At 35.5% G+C, this 13,814-nt stretch overlaps 1 protein-coding gene across 2 annotated transcripts in view; it reads right to left on the reverse strand.

Moving 5' to 3' along the window:
• The window catches only part of LOC143887071 (protein phosphatase), a 29,845-nt gene extending 21,136 nt beyond the window's left edge, over positions 1–8,709 (reverse strand). Inside the window, exons 1-3 of one of the 2 annotated variants that reach the window (XM_077391180.1) lie at positions 8,505–8,703; positions 8,310–8,456; positions 8,071–8,155 (exon numbers count right to left, since the gene is read on the reverse strand). In XM_077391180.1, coding sequence (XP_077247295.1) covers positions 8,071–8,155; positions 8,310–8,386 — 162 coding nt within the window. In that variant the 5' untranslated portion in view covers positions 8,387–8,456; positions 8,505–8,703. Of the gene's footprint in view, positions 1–8,070; positions 8,156–8,309 lie in introns of both variants that reach the window. The other variant, XM_077391178.1, reaches the window with a different exon arrangement.
• Positions 8,710–13,814: the final 5,105 nt, after the last annotated feature.

The following is a 13,814-nucleotide window of genomic DNA, read 5'->3' on the forward strand; positions in this document are numbered from 1 at the left end:
CGGTCTTCATCTCCTCTTCCTTTCCCTTCTTTTTATTTTTTCCTTTTGTCTCCTCAACTGGGCAGCAACTCAGCGCTGTTTGTTTTGGATTTTGAGAACCGATTGGACTCCAATCAGTTCTTAAAATCGAAAATAAATAGGGATGGCTGAGGCTCTGTTTTTTTTTGGATAATACTTGAGCTGCAATCCAAACAGGGCCTTAGGCTCTGTTTTTTTGGATATTGAGAACTGATTTCGAGTCCAAAACTGATTATTAGAGCCAAATTGACTTTTAAATTTGGGTCAAATAATATGTTGTGGACTCACAATCTGTTCTCAAAATCCAACACAAACAGAGCCTTAATTTTGAGTCTAATATTCAATTTTGACTCACAATCTTAGATATAAATTCCGTTCCGTTCCGGCCGGAACGGACCGGAATTCCGGTTCCGGACCGGATTCCGGAACGGAATGGGCATATTTTCCGTTCCGGTCGGAATTCCGGTCCGTTCCGGCGGAATTCCGGCCTGAATGGCCGGAATTCACTATTCCGGCCGGAAATGCTGAAAATTTCAAAAAAATTCGAAAAAATTCAAAAAAAATTCAAAAAAATTACAAAAATGCCATTAAGGCCGTTGGAGAGTGTATTTTACAGATTTACCCTCGTTTTATGACCGTTTTATAGTTGTTGGGAGGGCATTTTTCGTCTTTTTCCAAAAAATTCGAAATAAAATAGTAAAAAAATCCAAAAAATTACAGAAATGCCATTATAGCTGTTGGGACTGTTTTTTTACAGATTTGCCCTCGTTTTATGACCGTTTTATAGTTGTTGGGAGGGCATTTTTCGTCTTTTTCCAAAAAATTCGAAATAAAAAAAAAAAATCCAAAAAATTACATAAATTCATTTATGGTTGTTGGGGAGTGTATTTTACATAACGGAAAGTTTCGACCGGAACGCCGAACGAAACGGCCGGAATACCGGAACGTTCCGTTCCGGTAGCCAAAACGGAACGGCGACCGGAACGGAATTTATAACTAAGCTCACAATTGATTGGCAAAATCTTCAAAATCATGTCAGTTATCAAAATCTTCTTCTCTTTAGTCAATAGTAAAAATCATTTGAGCTCAAAATTGGTTCTCAAATTCATTTTTTCTTGTTTAGTTTCTGATTACATGCCCAGTTAGTTTATGTTAGACTTTTTAGTGTATGTTTTTAGATGTTACTATTTCTGATTACAGCACCTTTTGTTTTAGATTTTGAGAACCGATTGGACTCCAATCAGTTCTTAAAATCCAAAACAAATAGGGTTGGCTGACCCCTTAGGCTCTGTTTTTTTTTACTGGAATGGCCTTTGTTTGTTTTGGATTTTGAGAACTAATTTCGAGTCCAAAACTGATTATCAGACCCAAATTTACGTTTAATTTAGGGCAAAATAATCTGTTATGGACTCTCAATCTGTTCTCAAAATCCAAACATACATAGCATTAATTTTGAGTTTAAAATCATCATTTTTGTAACTTATTGTTTAGGCTATGTTTGTTTTGGATTTTGAGAATTGATTTCGTGTCCAAAACTGATAATCAGACCCAAATTTATGTTTAATTTCGGGCCAAATAATCTGTTGATATTGGATTGCTTTAATGTGGGGCTATTTTTCCTTTAACTTTAATGTGTCATGTATCATCATTCTTTTTGTCATCTGATTTTTATTTCAGGCATTGAATTTACAAGTTTCAAGTTTGTATTTCCTTGAGAAGTTTGAAGTGTGGTATAAAAAAGGTTAGAGAGGTGGATGTGACATGGGAGCATTGTACGGCGGTCGTTCTCAATAACAACATAAGATTACGATGTAATTATTGTGGGAAAGAGTATTCTGGAGGTGTATTTAGATTGAAACATTATTTGGGACATGCAAAACAGAATGTAGCTGCTTGTACACAAAATCCGGATGAAGTTGATAAATTTAAGTTACTATTGAAGGAAAATGAAGAGAAGGAGAAAAAAGATGATGCAAAGTATGAAGTAGGGCGGCCGGACTTCTATTATCAAGATAGAGAGGAAATAGAGGATGCAGGTGTTGCTAGAGGGAAGAGGAAAACGGATGATTTTGTGGTGAAGGGGGGCAAAAAAAACGGCAAGCAAGCAACTATCAATCAAATTTGGAAAAAGGAGGATAGGGATAAAGTTTGCCAAAACATAGCAAGGTTCTTTTACTCGAATGCATTGTCTTTCAACCTTGTTAAATACCCGTTTGTTGACGTCATGGTTAAATCCATAAGCCATTTTCAACATGGATTAAAAGTCCCAAGTTACCATGAGATGAGGAATACATTCCTTCCTCAAAAGAGAAGTGGAGAACATAGAGTCTATGATGGAAGAATATAAGAAAGAGTGGAAGAAGACGGGTTGCACGCTTATGTCAGATGGTTGGACGGATGGGGTGAATAGATCCATTACGAATTTCTTGGTGAATAATCCAAAAGGGACAGTTTTTTTTAGATCAGTAGATACTTCTGATATCTCAAAAAATGCAGATAACTTGTTTGCTCTACTTGACTTGGTTGTGGAAGAAGTGGGAGAGGAAAACGTAGTCCAAGTTATCACGGATAATGCGGCTGCATATGTGAGAGCAGGGGAGTTGTTGATGGAGAAGAGGAAAAAATTATTCTGGTCTCCTTGTGCCGCTCATTACATAGATTTGATACTTGAAGATATTGAAAAATTATCAACCCATGCAGAGACCATCGCAAAGGCCAGGATGATCACAGTGTACATTTACAATCATAGTTGGGTTTTGAATCTAATGCGTAAACATACGAATGGGGAATTGACAAGGCCAGCTGTGACACGTTTTACAACGTGCTTCCTGACATTGAAGAGTCTAAGAGAGAGAAAGGCGGGCTTGATGCAGATGTTTGCCGCAGATGATTGGCAAAAAAGCCGATGGGATCAAGACGCAGAATTGTGTTGGGCAATTCCACATTTTGGCCTAGTATGTATCATTGTTTGAAATACACATCCCCTTTGGTGAAAGTCCAACGCTTAATGGATTCTGATGAAAGGCTTGCCATGGGGTACATTTATGAGGCTATGGACCGAGCCAAAGAGGCCATTGCAAAAAATTTGGGCAACATAAAGAAGAAATATGAGCAAATTTGGAATATCATTGATGAACGTTGAGACAGGCAACTTCATAGGCCCTTGCACGCAGCAGGTTACTTTTCAAATCCGCGGTTTCAGTATGAGACCTCGAATGACGTGGACATTGAAATTAAAGTGGGGCTATTGGATTGCTTAGAAAGAATGGTTCCAAGTTCAAAAGAGAGGGTGTTAATTGGTAACCAAATTGATAAGTTCAAAAAAGCAGAGGGTCTCTTTGAACAGGAAATGGCATAGTTAATGAGGAAAGAATAGCGACCACGTAAATTCTTTAACTAAAAATTTTAATTGAATTCTTATCTTATGTATTCAGAACTTATCATAATTATTTTTTGGAAAAATAGGTTTATGGCGGGACCTTTGGAGATGAATGTCCCAAGTTGCAAACATTTGCAATTCGAATTAAAAGCCTGACGTGTAGTGCTAGCGGTTGCGAGCGCAACTGGAGCATATTTGAGCAGGTAAACGTTAACAAGTCTACTTTTTTTATTCATTATCTTTTTATTTGTATCCCTTTAATTTTTATTATTAACTTTTTTTATTTTAGATAGATTCAAAAAGAAGAAACCGACTCGAACAAAAGAGGTTGAATGCACTTGTATTTGTCAAATACAATCTTCAACTTTTAGCTCACAATACAAAGAGGAGGGACAACAAAGGATTTGATCCTATTTCATTATCTGACATGGACTCGGACGATGAGTGGATAACGGAAAAAGATAGACATGTGCTTCCAGAAGACACGACTTGGCTGGATATGGGTGAATGTTTTGTGGAAGAAGCTGCACGAAATGAGACGGGCGCTGGCTCCAGCCATGCTCCTCAACAAAAAAAAAGACGTAAGCTATTTGTAATTTCTTTTCTTAGTAATAAACACATGATTTTTTTATATTCATTCTTGTAAATGTAACAAGCGTTAGAAACCTCAACAAAAGGAAGGACAAGCGCCAATTGCAAGATGAAGAAGAAGAAGTTGGCTCTGCTTCCAACACAGATGATGGAGATGAGGATGTTAATGTTGAGGGAGGAACTACTGATGCCGATGACAAAAATGATGATGAGGATGTGAATGGGATCGACGACATCCACGATCTATATTTTATACAATCATGATATGTTTCATATTTTGTTTTGTGGTTCATGTGTGAGACTTTAAAGTTTTTTTTGTCTTTTTAAGATCTTTATAGAGAGAATGAATGGATTTTGCCATTTTGGTAATGAATGGTTAATTAATTTTAATTATGACAATCGGTTAAGTTGTTATCAAGCATTTCATGTTATTTATTTTAAAGGTTTTGAATGGAAAATTGATAATTACTCTTTTTATTCTTATTTATAATTTTTCCTATTTTTTATTATTTTTTCTGATTTTTATATATAAATCTGAAAAGATCTTACGATTTACGATTCGACCCCTCTTACGATTGACGATACAATTCTGATTTTCAAAACATTGATTGTGACAACAAGGCAGCTATCTATATTGCAAACAATCAAGTGTTTCATGAGCGTACCAAACATATTGACGTGGACTGCCACTTCATTAGACACAGGATCCAGCAAGGTATGTTGCGTAGTACGTTCACTAGATCTACCGAACAACTAGCTGACACCTTCACCAAACCATTGACCAAAGCTAAGTTTCTTGATATTTGTAACAAGCTAGGAATGTGTAATATATACATTCCAGCTTGAGGGGGAGTGTTGGATATATGTATGTGTGGATGTAGTGCCATAAGGGCATAGAAGTCTTTTTCCTTCTTCCTCTTTAATATAAATACTTGAGTGAAGGGGAGAAACCCTAACTCATTTTTCTCTCATCTTCTTTCTCCTCTAACAATATATATATATATATATATATATATATATATATATATATATATATATATACATATATATATATAAAGGGTGGTTTTAGTTCTAACATTAAGTGTTGTAGACCTGTGGTATGGGGACATAAATCAATGGTTTGGGATTGTAGAACCAGGGATTAGGAGCTTAGATCTATGGTTTTAGGTAGTAGATCAAGGGGTTGGGGATGAAGCGACCTGTGCACTTGGATATTGACAACACCTTTACTTTAAAAGACATTCTTCGCTATCTAAGCGTATCAAGGAGGAGTTCTTCCAAAGGAGGAGGGACTGATATACAATATCATACACGGCAAGCAAGAAGAATGCAAATAATACACAGCAAAAAGAAGAGAAAAAGGAGGTTTATTTATGTGCAGCCCAAAGTTGTAAAATCCGTTTCGCCGTTTCTTTTTGGCGACCATAACAGTACGCTTTTGTGTTTCGGCCATTCTGTTCCGTGTTTCAGTCAAAACTTTTCGTTCTGTTTACCAGAGGGAATTTTGTTTTTAAAAAATAGTTAAAAAAAATGAAAAAAATGCAAAAAAATCATAAATTGTTAGAAAATTAGAGAAGCTTGAAGAGCTTAAAAGAAGATTAGAGTAGATCTTAGTTGGTGGGAAAGTGTGTAAATGAAGTTTGTAAGATAAGGGTAAAAGAGAAGAGCGTGGAAAAGCAATGGTTAATGGGGTATATATAGTAGTGTGAATGCTTGTGGATGCGAAAAGACAGAAAATACCCTTCCAACGGCTATAAAACGGTCATAAATAGTCATAAAATGAGCGTAGAATGGTCCAAAAACAGTCCCAACTGCTATAATGGCATTCCCGTATTTTTTTTAATTTTTCTGCCTTTTCAGACAATTTCGGTCGAAACGGAACGAAATCCAGAACGAAACGAATTCCGACCAGATTTCGTTCCGGTTTCCGGACTGAAATCGAAATTTCGGCCCGTTTCGGCCGAAACGAAAACGAAATATACAACTTAGGTGCAGCCCCAAAATCTGACCTAACTTCATATGACTATTGTGGACCCCACATTTGAGCATATTAGTTGAAACATGGCAAGGAGGATCATCATCTAGTTAACTACTCATGGTTCAAATTTGGTGTAAAACAAGTTGTGCTTGATATGGTTTTGATAGCTAGAAGTGGACTGTTTTTTTAGTGTCAACTAATATGGGCAGATTAATCATTTTATTTTAAATATATTATGGATATTTTGGATACTGCTTTGTTTTCTATTGAAAATATTAAGGCGTACCCTATTTCTTTCCCTTCTACCTGATCGTCTTCTTGGTATCATTGTTTGCATAGTTTTTGTCTTCTTTGATACCAATTTACGGCATTAGATATGTATAGAAATGCAAAATTTTATGAATGCTATGACAAGGTGGTTCTAGTTTGGGGGTGGGACAATTATAGGAATCTTAAAGAAACTGACTTTATATGTCCAATTAATCTATCTTGCGCTCTTGAAGAGTGTTTGGGATCTCAGGTTCTCATGGTTGAAAGATTACGCGGCCCAGACGCAAGGGATGATTTCTCGATCAGATCATTATTTGGGTTCCTCATCCCCCATAAGGTCACATCCTTTCCATGGAAGGTGGTGTGGGATATGCAAGTCCCGAGCAGGGTACAAGTGTTTGTTTGGAGAATGGTGTTGTAGAAAATAAGTATGTTAGACATGCTGAAACAAAGGAAATCCCATATGACTAACAGGTGCATCATCTGCAGGGAAGAAGAGACGGCAAACCATCTATTTATTCACTAGAAAGGAGTTGTGCCTTCATCTGGCCGAAAAAAGTCCACAAGTGGTTTGGGCTGGAGTGGATTCATTCAAACTCGATGGGGAAGCTATTGCCTATTGGGAGGTTGGTGATGCTGTCATCTAGGCCCTATGGGGAGGAAACTGTGGTCCATGGCCTAATTTGCCGTTTTGGGGGATGTATAGAATGAAAGAAATGAAAAAACAATTGAAGATGGTTCTATCTTCTATGCCTACTAGCCGACTAGAATATCAAACCTTCGATGGTAGTTGGCATTGATTAGAAAAGAGTTCTAAGCCTATCCATTTGAAAGCATCCTTAGGAATTGCAGTGAGCACTTTGTGGGGAGAGTCCCTACGCAGATAATTAAGTTCACATGGGTACCCTCCACCTCCCAATCGCATCAAGATGAAACTTCAAAGGCTGCTCCATTGACGATCTGCCAGCTTTTTTTTTCTTCTTTTTTGGTTTGGCTCGAGGAGGGGGGGGGGGGGGTTGAGGTGATTCATCGAATTATGAATTATGAACTTTCACTGTAGGGCTCTTTAGGAATCTTTGGGTGGAAGGTGATTCATCGAATGTGATCACCTTTGCATCAAAATCAAGTTTTAGTTCATGGAGGCTTGCAATCTTCATTTTAGATTTTCTTAAGTGGGAAGATGTCTCCTAAGTTCGTTCACATTCCACGGAGTGTGAACATCGTACAATTTTTCGGTCTGAAACATGTCGTTTCAGGCGAAATGTTTTGGATTCTATGAAAGCAGAAAAGAATTGCACTAGACTTGAAAAAAAAATTAAATTGGTCAAAATTTCAGCTATTTCGGTTTTGTTTCAGTCAGCTCGACCAATGTTCCATCAATTTGTTAATTCCCATTGCATTCTCCTTCACTTCTCAGTTTTTTTTTTTTTTTCACAAAGACAATTAAAGTCAAACTCATTTCCCATTCTTTGAAAGCCAGAAAGCTTCAAAAGAGAAGCCAGTCAACAAACTTTCTCAATCCAAGTTGGAATTTTCTTTTGTGTTCCCACTTCCCAATGAACTCCCCAAAAGGGGAATGCCATTAAAAATGCTCTATTTTCACCACCCCTGGTGCACATCACTTGCCCTGGACTCTCAAGAAAACAAAGCCAGAGACCTAAAGTTCTCTTTCTCCTTGAAAAAGAATCTAATCTAATCAACTTGCAATTACCAGATTATTTCAGCTGGGTTTCATCAAATTAATAAGGACCCAACTCCAATTTATTGAAATGCTTTGAATTCAATAGAATCATCAATAATCTCTCATAAAAAAATGGAGATTTAAAGAGCATACGTTAAGGCAGGCCCTGTATTTGTCCCACTCGGAAACGCATTCTTCCTTGTCCCATTGACCCTTTGAGAATTTCTCCGAGTACCACCTGCCATTAAACAAGAAACCCATCTCGCAAATAATCATTACTTTGATAATATTATGGTTATCAAGATGAGGAAATGAACACGGAAAGAAAGGAAGAGTTAGAAATGACAAGTAAAAAGCAAATAAATAAAGAAAATAACAGGAACTAAACCTACCTGTTGAAGCAATCATGATATGCAGCTCTGAGATTAGCACAAGGGGATGTAGTAGAGACCCTCTTCTTAATCCCCATTCATGCAGACAAACGCTCCAAAGAAACCCCAGTCAATCGCAAACCAAATCTCTCTCTCTCTCTCTCTCTCTCTCTCTCTCTCTCTCTCTCTCTCTCTCTCCAAAGAAACCCCAGTCAATCTCTCTCTCTCTCCAAAGAAACCCCAGTCAATCTCTCTCTCTCTCTCTCTCTCTCTCTCTCAGCCTTTGCTAAATTTGTTAAGCTCCATATCATGACTTATTCCAACAGATGAAAGACAAATATAGGCCCAAATAGCCCAGCACATATCTTCATATATTCAGCTTTCAAGTCATATTACCTTGCCTACGATTACAGACCTAAAAAAATGATATAGGTTAAAAATTGTAAAGCATATTTAACCAATGATCTTATGGCTTACAACAATATTCATAAGCATGCAAATAATTGTAACATACAAATGGAGTTCAGTTCCAAAAACATTAATCATTTCTAATAAGATCTTGGATAAAGCAACATTTCAGATATGATTATCATGTACCTCATAATAGAGTAACTATATAGAGAATATTATAATCCTTTCTACTTATTCCTCATTATCATCACAATGGTGTCAACAAAGTTAATAACCCAAAATAAACCCTATTTCAGCTCACACCATCAAGACACCCATTGAAAATATTTTGACTTTATTTAATCAACAAGAGTATAAAGATACAGAATTACACAAGGACATGTGCATGATCCTGAGTTAAAGCAAGCTAAATGAACATATACTTGTTCCTTATATATAAACAAACCTTTAACCCATGAAAAATACTGTATCAATATAAATGATAACATATGACTACCTAAGCATCACAATAAACAATGCTTCACAATTTCAATTTTCCAAGCAGAATTCAAAATATTCTACAGATGTATATAAAGATCATAAAAAAAATTAAATCATAATCTACTGATGAAGATATTAATGCTACCTTATTTCTAATAAAAACAAAGGACAATACTCCAGATCGAACAACCAAAAGAATTCTAATATATGTGGTCAATATCAGCCCACCCGAATGAGTCATTATCATTGTGACTTGACTATGACACATGCTTTTACAAAACAAAGGTTCAATTATCAGCCCTCCTACTACCTTATTAGGGGAATCATATCATTATAACCAAATACACTAATTCCTCTCATTTTCCAGGTCATGACATTTAATTCTATGCAACTACCAAAACCTTATTGTTTTGTCATCCAAACAAGATATAATAGAATAAGCCATAGCAATTAAATGAGCAAATATACAATTCTATCATAACCAAAAGGTATATAAAAATTAGATTCAAGAAATAAATCAACTCACATTCCCCAATTGAGGACATGTTCATTTTCTCAACACCTGTTACCACACTTTCCTATTCTATTCATCCGTCGTTATTATTATTTATTTTTTTAATCAAGTTTCATTCTCATTATTCTACAAATGTTCAAGTTAATAGAACCCATTTACACCCATGACAGAGATAAACTCTAGTTTATCCACTCGAATAAGACAAAATCTTAACCATTTAGCTCTGTATATGTGTAATGCACTGAATATGTGACACACAAGGCATGGGTTTGAACTAATGCCTCTAAAATACGAAACCATTCGAGTGCTCATAACAATTCAACAACCATATCAAAATAACCCAAAGGGGTTCTTTTTATAAACAACACTCAATTAATGACAACTGTTCAAACATATTTAACTCACTGATACTAGACCCTATTCAATTCACTAATGCTTAGATGATCATGGGATAAGAAGGTCCATAGAATTTAGCCATGAAGAGCCAACCAAAATAAGCAATATGAGATAATAAAAACAAAAGTGATTTTATACAAACACCTGACTATAAAAAAACGCCAAGATTAGTAAATACCAACTATCATTTTACCACAATTAACACAAGTCATTGGTTTTATACTCCTATATGATGAAATTAAATTCTTTAAATAACAATGCTAGCACTTCAACAAAACCTTTTTTTTACAAATCACCCAACTCATGACAACGAATGAAAGGTAAATTGTCATATGACTTTTGTGTTAAAATGGAAAAGGCAGCAAAACCAAGAGTAAACAAGAGTAAGTAGGTATCTGTTGTGAACTCATTGAAGCATACATTTGAACAAAAGCTCAAATTAAAGTTCTGAACATCACTACAAGTTATTATATTTAGCATAGTGTAGACACCCCATTTTTACCGAACCCTAAACCCTTGCTTTTGTTAAAAAATCCTTTAAATAGGTGAATTTGATGTCCCAAAATCAGTCCTAGCATAGGTCAGGGTCCCATTTAGGTCCTTCTAAAATTTTAAAAAAATCCGTCGCGGTTTGCATAGCAAACGAGAGGGGTAAGTAGTGTTGTGTGAATATTAGTGTCGCAGAAGGGGTGTACATTATCCTGACCAGGAGGTGACCTGTTGGGAATAAAATAGCGGTAATTTGTTGCAGGAGGTTGTCCCTGGGCAATCAAAAGAGTTCGAATTTATTCTTTAATTTTTCACTTAAACATTTTCTCCATGGGTCACTCTATACAACTAAAACCAAGGCAAAGCATATAGAGAGGGGGTTGTCCCATGAGATTTTGGGTCCAAAAATTACTACAAATGCCTATAAATATGAGGCTATCAGTTCATTTTTTATAATTTGGGGATCTCATTAGAAACCAAAGCAAAGTTAATTTTGAGAATTCGAGAGAATAGAGATTTTTTGAGAAACCCTAACCCAAGTTCTTCTCAATTTTCGTCTTCTCCGGTCAAATCCTACCGGATTTCAGCCATCTCCAATCTGCGGCAAGCTTTTCTTAACCTTGTTTTGTCATTCTACTATTGATTTGTTGAGATAAAGGTTTGATTTGCTTCTTCGATCTGCAATTGAGCACGGCAAATTAAAGAAAAGAGAAGAGTTAAGATCTAAAGGAGAGACTTTTAATTTCAGCAGATTCAAGTGTTAATTTTCCTTCGATAAATGAAGTTTTTTTTTTTAGCCAAATTTTAATAGGAAGTAAAGAATTCGATTTATTAAATCTTATTTTCAGATTTCTTTGTTTTCTTCATGTCATAGTTGATCGATTCATAACCTGAGTAGCTTGCATGATTTTCTTAGAACATCGTTTTGTGTGATTGTACTGTGTGATTAACGATTTGGATTTGCCAATTGCAATTTGTATTTCATAGCATCTCTTAAACTGATTAGCTTTACAAAATTTGAGGAGTGAAGCGAAACTTTAGTTCAGATTTTGGTTTTGGTTGAGCTTTCTAGAAGATCTCATCAAAAAAATAAATAAGTATAGAGCTCGGAATTCAAGCTTGATTTTCTTGTTGTCTCTTGTACATAATTCTAAGCTAAGATGAACTTGTTCATGATTCTGACCTAGAGAGGAACTTGTTCATGATTCTGAGCTAAAGAGGAATTCATTGATTTGTTATCATTCCAGATTTTCATGATACACTGTAAGGTAGATTTTTCTCATAATGACGCAGGTGTAATTCCCGCGACAAGTTTCTGGACTGTCTTAAATCATGTTTTTAGGCTCGTAAATGACAGAATTAGCAAACATGGTAAACTGTGAAGTTTTAGGTCTTTTCAATATCTTTCCAACAAGTACTCCTGGTCAAAATTTGGAGCTGTAGTTAAAAAGTTATGCCTGTTTTGGTAGACTGTGTGTTAGTCCTAGGCAAGTTAATGACAAAATCAGGTTTTGACAGAAGCATGGTCAGTTTGTATGCTCTGTTTTGAGGTTTTCTTTAGAACTATTTGGAAATGTTAATGATGTTTCATGACTTGTTTTTATAGCGAATGACAAAATGATTTTTAGTGGCATAGGGTCAAGTTCCATCCAATGGGCATGCTCATTTTGTTTTTTATCTTGATTAGCTCAACAGACATAGTAATGTTAAATAGTGCAAGTCAAGTTGTGAAAATGGAGAAGTTTCAATTTATGCTATTCTCTTATGACAATTGCCAAAAAAATTTCATCATTTATAACAGGCATTTGGGTAGAATAATGAATACATAGTCCTGTCGTAGTAGTTTGTGATATTACATCCATTTTGCGAGAAAGGATCATTCCAATATTTTGTTCCAAAATTTGTTTCGCATATTTTCTGTAAAATAATTCTGTTTCAATGTGCATTGTGATAGTCCAAAAATCCTTTTTTCTCTATATGTTATGCTTGTGAGAAGTTCGCAAGTTTTTTGAACCAGTGATATGCTTTGAGTAAACCAAATGGTACTTTAGGCGATTGTTATCCCTGCTTATGCCCCTGTACTGGCTCTAGTTTAGTTTAAACAGCAATAAAAGATTAACTTGTTCATTTGGTTACCTTCATTTGAAACCATTCCAGATATTTTGTCATTTTTTAAAAGAGAAATGAGATAGGAATTGAATGACTGCAATGAATATATAATTTTGAATATTTTGCTTTGAAGAAAATTGTTTCGGGTTTTGGTTTAAAATGGGTTTGTGTATAGGGAGTGAATCAATATTTATTATGGTTTGAGGGATGATTAATGAATTGAGTATTGAGTTATGCATGAAGTTTAATACTCCTAACATTAATATATTTTTAGCTAGAAGTTCTAACAGCTATCATTATCCATGTTTCGACCTCCATCACCAGCAGCCTAATTCCTTTGCTATTCGAACCCAATTTCACTATTGGTAGACCAATTTCCTCCTTATTTTCATTAAATTTTGTCTTGTTAGCTGTCATCTCATGGAGATTCGATCATCACAGCTATTGCCCTTTTTCAACATGAGTAACTCTTTTTTTTTTTAAACCATGGTAAATAAGTGGATAATGCTGGCTGAAATGATGGGGTCTGTAATATTGCTTGAATGTTGTTAATTAATGCATGTACTTGACTCATTATTTCATTTACAGCTCAACCAGAGAGATTTGAAAATTAGAGTCCTATTTGATTCGATTTCTAAAATATTAGACATGGGTTAGTAAGAGACCCATTTTTTTTTTAGGCTGATTTTAATATAACCAAGTTTTAGTCGTGTCCAAAATTGGTCACAATCCGCTTTTGATTCGATCCCTGTTTGCATTTGTAATTAATTTATGATGACTTCAATGGTTGTGCTTGGTAGTGCAATGGGTTCCTTGTAATGTTGGGAACATGGTAGTGGTAGTGTCAATTATTTTAGCCTCATCATATAGTAGTTAATAGACATTGCTTATCATCAACTCCGTATTAGTATTTCAAAGTAGGAAGAACATTGCATCAGGCTGAGTTCCTTCAACAAGTATTAGATGCCTATGGGCAGTCCTTACAAATGAGCAGAACGGAAACATAGTTCAGTCATCTATTGAAATTTAAAGACTACAGATTACTGTGTTTGAATATGTCTTGTATGATACATGAGTTAACGTTTGCATTGAACTTGATACTTGCACTAATTTGAAAAGTTCATGAC

This window comes from Tasmannia lanceolata, unplaced genomic scaffold (assembly GCF_043159265.1).
Source record: "Tasmannia lanceolata isolate RefF3 unplaced genomic scaffold, GAP_Taslan_0.1 ptg000012l, whole genome shotgun sequence".
In the NCBI taxonomy this organism is placed as follows: domain Eukaryota; kingdom Viridiplantae; phylum Streptophyta; class Magnoliopsida; order Canellales; family Winteraceae; genus Tasmannia; species Tasmannia lanceolata.